The sequence below is a fragment of the Haliaeetus leucocephalus genome, unplaced genomic scaffold, assembly GCF_000737465.1.
Source record: "Haliaeetus leucocephalus isolate CR32 unplaced genomic scaffold, Haliaeetus_leucocephalus-4.0 Scaffold656, whole genome shotgun sequence".
In the NCBI taxonomy this organism is placed as follows: domain Eukaryota; kingdom Metazoa; phylum Chordata; class Aves; order Accipitriformes; family Accipitridae; genus Haliaeetus; species Haliaeetus leucocephalus.
Window position 1 is genome coordinate 10,873,742 of NW_010973092.1, and position 7,852 is coordinate 10,881,593.

Consider the following 7,852-nt stretch of genomic DNA (forward strand, 5'->3'; position numbering starts at 1 on the left):
TAATTTGAAAAGTCTGCATGGAGATTAGATTCCCCCAGCTTTGTTCCCTACAGTTGCGAAGCGGGAAGGTTAACAGGGGTTTGGGGTTGTTTTTTTTCGGAGGCGGGAGGGAGGTGAGCAGGGCAGGATCCGCACTGCCCCGAGCTCCCCGAATCCTTAAGCCAACCCACAGCCCCCTCCTCCCAGCCCAGGTCGGGGGGTGTTTTCCCCCCCCGCCCTTTCCCTTCTTGCACGGCCGAGGCCTGATCCGGCCGGGTGCTGAGCATCGCTCTCCCGGCCCGCACGGAGGCAGGCAGGCAGCGAGGCTGGGGCTCGGGGCTGGGGCTGGGGGGGGGGGCGGCCGGTGCCCTCCCGGGCAGCGCTGCCCAGGTGGTGCCCACCGGGGTGGGCAGGGAGAGCGATCGGCCTTCGGGAGAGCTGCGAGGCTGGGGCGAGCGCTGGAGCGAGGGCAAGCTCTCCTCGGCGCAGCTGAGAGCGTAGCCGAGCTAAATCGCCCGGCAGTTTCGACAGAGGAAAATCCACCTTTTTCTCCAGCTGGGTTTCCAGAGGTCACTCCAAATCCGAATAAGGCTCCTACAACAAAATTTACATTGGGCCAGCATAGCGCAGGGGTGTAACGTGGTAAACTGCCCCTGACCTCCCGAGTGCCCCTCTTATCCGAGCAAACCTGACCCCCCCTTGCCAGAAAGGCCGGGGCGGGTGGTCCAGTATCTGCTCTCCGGGCAGCACATGAATGTGGCCCTTGAGGGAGGCCGCCCTGAAAACTATGGGACAGACTGACAGCACATGGGTGCCCTGAAATGCAACTGTACTGAAGTATTGCAGGGTCCCTGCCAGGCCTTACCTGTACAAAATTACCCCCAACTACTGTGGGGGTTGAGACTAGCCTCCCACTAAAGCACAGATTTGAGGTCGATGGAAAGGCAAGTCGGAGGGAGAGTCCTGAGCAAAAGAGAAAGGCACACGAGCTAAGGAGCGATGGAAACATCACCAGAGTATGATGTTGTAAAGAACAGAGGCGCCTAAAAGCGGTTGTTAAAAACAAGGAAACCTCATAAAAGGTTTGGCTTTCGACTTTGAATTGTTGACTTGCAATTCACCTTCATGTGCTGCAAATTTGGCTTTAATTCAGATTCAGAAAGGGGAAATAATCATAAAGGCAACCCAAACATTCCTTTGAACTTGACCCAGCGGTGCAAAACACACAGGGAGAGAAAATACTTTTTAAAGAACTCCAAACACTCACAGACCCACACGCGATTAAACATGTTTTTTCTTTTTTAATTTAATTCGAAATAAGAGATAAGAAATAATAAATCTTCAATAAAATATATAAAATTGTACAAGGCATCCCTTTCAAAGGGACTTTCCTATAATGGAAGATTGGGGGTGAGGGGAAGGGAGAGGGGAAGTTCATCTATAGTGGGTCCCAGGCGGCGACAGCGACTGGGTCAAAACAAACCAAAACCAGCAAAACCTTGTGGCTTTTTTTTTCTTTCGTTTTTCTGCTTTTTTTGTTTGTTTCTTTTTTCTTCCACAACAACATGCTAAGAAAATAAATCCAGGAGAAGCTCTGCCTTCAGTGCTCCACAGCCTTTGGAGTAACTTTCTCACAAAGTTTAGCAAGAGTAATACACATAATACAATAGTTACAAGGAGAAGCCTGGGGAAGATACTGCCAGCGCTCGGAGAGCTCCCACGGGGACAGACGGGTTACGTAGTCTCTTGGCACCCCACCGTCCTACTAGTAGGGTTGTTTGTGATACCTGGATCTCTCTTAAGAAGGGCTTGAAGCATGAGTCACTTATATTGGCATCCTTAGCAAGGAAAGGAGAGGAAGACTCGGGGGGTTCTTCTCTTTGATACAGGCTGTTGCAAATACTAATAAAAACCCCCAAACATCTCCCAGAAGTGTTCAACAATCCTTTGCTCACCACCACTGTGGAAACAACCCACGTCTTCTCTCCCCAGTAAGCTTCCTTCCCTCTCTCCTGGTTTTCAAAGAGCATTGCAGAGCCAAGATTACCTGGCTGTAGCCAAAAATTTCTAAGCATGCCAATAGGAAGAGATAAAGACCAGACTGCCTAATAACCCTCCCTTGCACTTTACCTCCCCTCACAGTGCTTTACAAACGCTGAAGCTATTTATACAGATAAAGGCATTACAGGAGCCAATGGTGGATAAAGCTGTGCTCTACATTTAGGGGCCCTGATGCTCATCTTGTTGCAAACATCTGTCTAGGCTCGGGATGCAAAAATTTTCCCTACCCCCAGAAATGCAGGAACTTGCTGGCTCTGAACTTCGCTCAGACTCTACTGGGTCTAGTTTCTATTTACACGGTGTCTCTAGCTAAGGGCTCTGCTTTCTTTAAAAAAAAAAAAAAAAAAACAAACCAAACAACAAATCCTTGATTATACCTTTTTATTTCCCTCCCCCCTGCCCCCATATTAAATGATGGCAACTTCAAGTGTGGGTTTAGGGCATGCACCCTTCTTACTTTAAACATGTGTTGGGCCCCATCAGGAAGGCATCGGGAAATCTCTGCCTCCATAAGATGAGATTGCTTTTTCACCCGTTTGTTTTTATTCTAGTTTTACGTGCACTGTATAAAACCCCTACATTTGCTCAAATGTTTTTTCTTTTTTTTTTTCGTTTGTTTTTACATATTTTTTTTTCTTTGAGGATCAGACTCTGAGCGCTCAGAGCACTCTCAGAAGACACCCAACCCATAGCATACAGGATGCCTTGCTTTGCTAATGCAAACTCCCGTACACTCAGGATGGCAGATAGAAGCGTGCAGAAAGAACGGCCAGTACTGGTTGGGGTACTGCCTTCTCAGGGTTGGACATGATCCACCAGGAAGTCTGTCTCACTGTCGCTTTGTCTTTCTGATCTTCTTAGGATAAGTGGTACATGCTATATCCAACGGGAGTAGCATAGAGTCCAACGGGCGGGATAGGAAGCACAGGTCTGTGAAAAGGGTAGGATGTTCCATACAGTGAGGCAGCCTGGATGGGAGAGTTGATGGGGAAAGGGAGGCTGAACCCCGACGGCAACATAGGCTTTGCTGCCATTTTGAGCTTCTCTAGCTCAGCCTCCTGCAGTCTCTTGGCCTTGGCCCTCCGATTCTGGAACCAGATTTTGACCTGGGTCTCTGTGAGGTTGAGGGAGCTGGAGAACTCGGCTCTCTCGGCGATGGACAGATACTGCTTCTGGCGGAACTTGCGCTCCAGAGCCAGCAGCTGGGAAGTGGTGAATGGGGTTCGGGGCTTCCTATTCGTCTTGTGCTTCCTCAGGGTGCAGGCAGTGGGGCTCAGGTGTCCTGCAAGGAAGCGAAAGGCCGGTTATCACAAAAGCAGGGAGACCTGGGTGCTCTGGAGAAATGCTGTGCTTGAGAGGGCTGGGGCAGGAGAGAGGGGTTATGTGAAGGGGGCGTCCCGCCAGGTGATACCCTCAAAACAGGGGATCCTTTTGCAAGTGGCTCTGGAAATCTTTTTCTGGCCAAACTTATGCTTGCAGGACTTTAGCAGATGTCCTGGGAAGTGAAATTTTGCCTCAGTGATTTCAAAAGGACAGCTTGTAGCAAAGAGGGCACAAAGAATTCACAGACACACACAGCAGATCGCTTTAGGAGTCACATCATAGGGGTCTAGAGCACACAAACCAGCTGTCTTGGTAGCTGCAGAACTGGAGGAGTAACTCCAGCAAAGCACAGGACAAACATATATGCAAAAGCAGGAGATTCACGAAACGACAGTGGTGCAAGAGACAAGCCCAGCCCAGCCCCACTCCAGGATTTCTCCACCAAGAGCAACAAGTCAACCCTATCTTTTTTCTGACAGCTGAAGAAGTGGGTCTGATAATTTTTCTGGTTTAGATAATTGGGGCGTTTTTCTTGCTATTTCTCCTTCAAGAGCAAGTTTTTCATCTGCTTAATAACTTTTCTTTTCATGGAGTATTTTCTGTTTTTCAACAAATATAAAAAAAAGAAGAAAGCAGCGCACTTTTCGTTCAACATTTAGCTTTTATGACATTTGCCAATTAAAAAAACCCCCACATAGCTGCAGCATCTCTAGACAATACAAGTCAGGAAACCTACTACCTTTTGGGTTTGCCTTATAACTCCAGCCAGGTTAGGCACATGTGCCCGGGATGGCCCATCGCTGACTTGTCTTTAGATTCATTTTGCATTTCACTAATAATTTTGCAATCTAAAGAATGATTAAAAAGCGTGTGGCTGACTTCAAAAGCTTAGCAATTTGGCTGTGTTTCAGCTCAGTCCCAGGGCATATGACAAGCCACCCTAGGTCCCCAGCTTGATACATGAAATGACACACAGGCTGCTCTTAAGAGGCTGCTAAATTATGTCCGTGCTGTAGTGTCTGGTTCAAATGCTTGTCAGTATTTGCACATCGTGTTTTCTGGACCCCTTTCACTTTCCTCTTTTATTTTTTTTAAATAAGCTGAACCACAAAGCTGTTTAAGTGCATATCATGCAATTAAAAAATCCCACGAAGAAAGCGTTCGAAAGATCAGGAAGGGGAGGGAGAAAACAGCTACAGCAGAAAAAGTTAAACTTCTCTTCTAACACTTCTTCTAGATACTGAAAGTGAAAAATAAAGCTCTCTTAGAAAACAACTTGTCAAATACCGTCTTATGATCGCACGAAGGCATTTTAATAATTAAGGTGCTCACCGTGACATTTGGTTCACTCCTAAAACTACACGAAACCCAAACTACACTAAACCGACCCTAAATTCACTACCGCTCACCGCGTTATTCCAGTCCCTCTTTTTAAACGCAACCTATTTCTGTTCTCAAAGGGAAGCTCTCCAAAGACCCCGCTAAAAGGGGGCTCCTTCGGGGGGGTGGGGGCCTTTACAAGGGCGATCGTCCCTCCGGGGATCGCTCCCCGTCCCAGCTCCTTCCCCGGCTTTCGGGTTAGCCCGACCCGTCCCGACTTCTGCTGCGCACTGGGGAAACCGCGAAAACATGCTTTTAAATTAAATCCCGGACAAATATTTCCTCCGGAATACACCCAAGAGTTCACGGGCTTCTTCCCTCACCGTCCCCCAAGTGACTGCCAAACTCTGATAAGAAGCAGGGACCGTCGCCACCCCAGACCCTGTAATTGCGTTTATCCCGTGTCAGTCCTCAAGCACTCGCTGCAGTGATTTGTTTCGCTGTTTTTTTTGTTTATCCTCCGTTTTCTGGCCAATGTCGGACAAAAAAAAAAAAAATCATCACTTGGAGATGGTTCCCTCTCCGTGTTGCTCAAAAATCTAACTTTTACAGCTCTTTCCCCAGTTCATCCCACCCGTAATATTAATAATACTAAATCGAGGAGCTGCTTCTAATGTCAAAACCCTCCACGGACAGATGGGCTTCTTGTGGGAGAACCGGTCATTGCCTCCTGCTGTCACACCGGCTCCGAGGGGCCGAGCGCCGGGAGGTGGGAAATCTGGAAGATGATCGAGGGCGAAGGACCTTCCCTTCCCTCATCATAATTTTTCGCCCCAAATCCCGCTGAAATCACCGCACCTGAACTTCCTAGCTATTGAAGTCCTTCACAAAGCTATTTTTGCAGACCGTCGATTTTAATAGAGAAAGAGGAGGAATTTCGAAGGGGAAAAAAAAAAATGTATCGGGAAAAGACTAGGCCTTCTCTAAGTCTGCGGTTTAGGGCAGTTTTAAGGAGCACACGCTTCTTTTCACGCTTTTCCAGCGTACTTTAGGGTACATGAAAACCGAAAACCGGAGTTAAGCAGGGAATGACACGGGCAGGCTGCTTTCTTCCCGGCTCCTCTGCCGGGCCCTCTCGCAGCACGTTAGAAATCAAATTAATTCGGGGTTATGGCAAAGGAAAGGAAGCGACTGAAAGCCAAATCGAAATGATTGTCCAAAAAAAAAAAAGAGAGAGGAACTGTAATAGCACTAAACTTCCTCCTTGCAATATTAGATTACAGGAGCAAATTCTGCGAGACTGTCCGGCTCAACAGTTCGCATCTGTAGAGTCACTAACTTAAGTAAAGCAGAGCATTTCATTTACATCGGTCAAGGTAGGGATGCGTGGAGGAGAGCGGATCGATCTGCTAATACAGGTGTACAGCCGCCACGGCTCTTGGCGACGGGAAGGCAGAAAGCCGAGCACTGCCGGGCTACGTTTTTCACCTTTTCCCGAAGGTAGTTTTTTTATTATTATTATTTTTTAAAAGCAATTGATTTTTTTTTTTTTTTAAGGGAATCTCACCGAAAGCGAAATGCAATTCGGCGCAGACACAGCAGCGAGGCTGGAAGAGCAAAGGGGTTTAAGAAGTGACCTGTCACCTCCGGCTCGCGTGTCCCTAAGGCGGTGGGGACGGGGTCGGGAGAGATCGCAGGGGCTAAAGAGGTCAGGGCCAGCTCGAGGAACCTCGGCAGGCTGCATGCAACCAGGGAGAGACAGACAAACACCGCGCAAACACCGCAGAGACCGCGGCGGGACTCAGCGCGCAGAAAGCGCGCAAGCCTGGAAGGGACAATTCCCCACTTTCAGAGATTGCTTTGCAACGTGTGGTGGAAGGCAGAAGGAAACGGGGAGAATTTCCAGTTCTCGTTGCAACGGGATAGCACAAAAGGACGAACCGGCAGCCGGTGAGCCGTGTGCCGGGAAAGGGAGCTACACCGCGGCAGGTCCTGATCTGTCTCTGGTTTTAAAAGCACGATGCGTTTATAGACATAGGCATCATTATATATATAAACACGCAGCTGCGTAACCCTAAAGGCAAGACACACATGAAGAAGTAGGTAACACACGCGTGCGAATCTCACGCACGCAGACATAACCACGCAGGCGAAGTGTTGATGTGCCTATGTCTATACCCAGCCCGCTCCCGCGCCTCCCGGCGCCCGGGGAGCGGCGCAGCTCGGCAGCCCGGGACCGGCAGCCCCGGGACCGGCAGCCCCGGGACCGGCAGCCCCGGGACCGGCAGCCCCGGGACCGGAGCGCTGCCCGCCTGCCCTCGCTCCCCGGCCGGCGGCGACTCCCGCGCAGCCCCGCGCAGCCCTCCGCCGCTTCCCCGGCCACTCACTCGGCGGAGGGGAATATCTCCCGGCCTCCTGGATCCAGGACGTGCCGTCCTCCGAGTTCTCCGATTTGACGGACGCCGTGTCGAAGGTTTTTGTAAGCGCCCCGGGGGGGCTGTGCGCGTCCCGGGAGCCGTGGCCCGGCAGCAGCAGGTTCCTGGAGGTGCCCACCGCCGCCCCGTCGGCGCTGCCCCCCGCCGCGGCCAGCGGCGGCTCTTTGGGGGGTTTCTTGTCGGACATGAGGGCTTCCACGCTGAACGGCAAGCTGGACACCTTGACTTTGTGGTGCTCCTCGGCGCCGGCCGCCGGGCCCTCCTCGTCGGAGGAGAAAACCTCCTTCGCCTTGGAAGGAGAAGCCATGGCGGGTGCGGAGGGAGGCTGGAGCGGGGCCGCCCGGGGAAGCTGCGCTGCGCCTCTGCCCGGCCCTGCGCGGGGACTGCGCGAGTGAGGAGGCGCCGCCGAGCCGCCCCCCTCTTTTCCCCCTCTGGGGGCTCCCCGGCTCTTTCCTCCTTTGGGAAGTGGAGTAAACGCCCCGCGGGCCAATCAGGGCCCGCGCTGGGGGCTGACGTCGGGGGGTGACTCATGCCATTGGCTTGGGAGCGGGAGGGCGGGGAGAAACTTTTTTTTTTTTTTTTTTTTTTTTTTTTGCGGGGCTTATTTTGGTTGGGGTGTTCCCCCTCCCCCCCCCCGTCCCCTCCGAAATGAATTAGGAGTTAATGACACGGGCAGCCAGCGGAGCTGTGCTATTAAGGAGCCGTCCAGGGCTATAATCATCCCAAAGCAAGCA

The 7,852-nt window shown here is 51.2% G+C and overlaps 1 protein-coding gene across 1 annotated transcript; it reads right to left on the reverse strand.

Moving 5' to 3' along the window:
* Positions 1-2,631: 2,631 nt before the first annotated feature.
* Positions 2,632-7,525, reverse strand: MSX2 (msh homeobox 2). The gene is made up of 2 exons (XM_010579057.1): positions 7,071-7,525; positions 2,632-3,322 (listed from the first exon to the last, which is right to left on the reverse strand). The coding sequence occupies exons 1-2, from the start codon at positions 7,423-7,425 to the stop codon at positions 2,898-2,900; spliced, it is 780 nt and encodes a 259-aa protein (XP_010577359.1). The 5' UTR covers positions 7,426-7,525; the 3' UTR covers positions 2,632-2,897.
* Between the last annotated feature and the right edge of the window lie 327 nt (positions 7,526-7,852).

Coding starts and splice junctions, on each gene's coding strand:
- MSX2 (XM_010579057.1), bottom strand. CDS start 7,425: ATGGCTTCTCCTTCCAAGGCGAAGGAGGTTTTCTCCTCCGACGAGGAG. Junction 3,323..7,070: donor GAGATATTCCCCTCCGCCGA/GTGAGTGGCCGG, acceptor GCTTCCTTGCAG/GACACCTGAGCCCCACTGCC.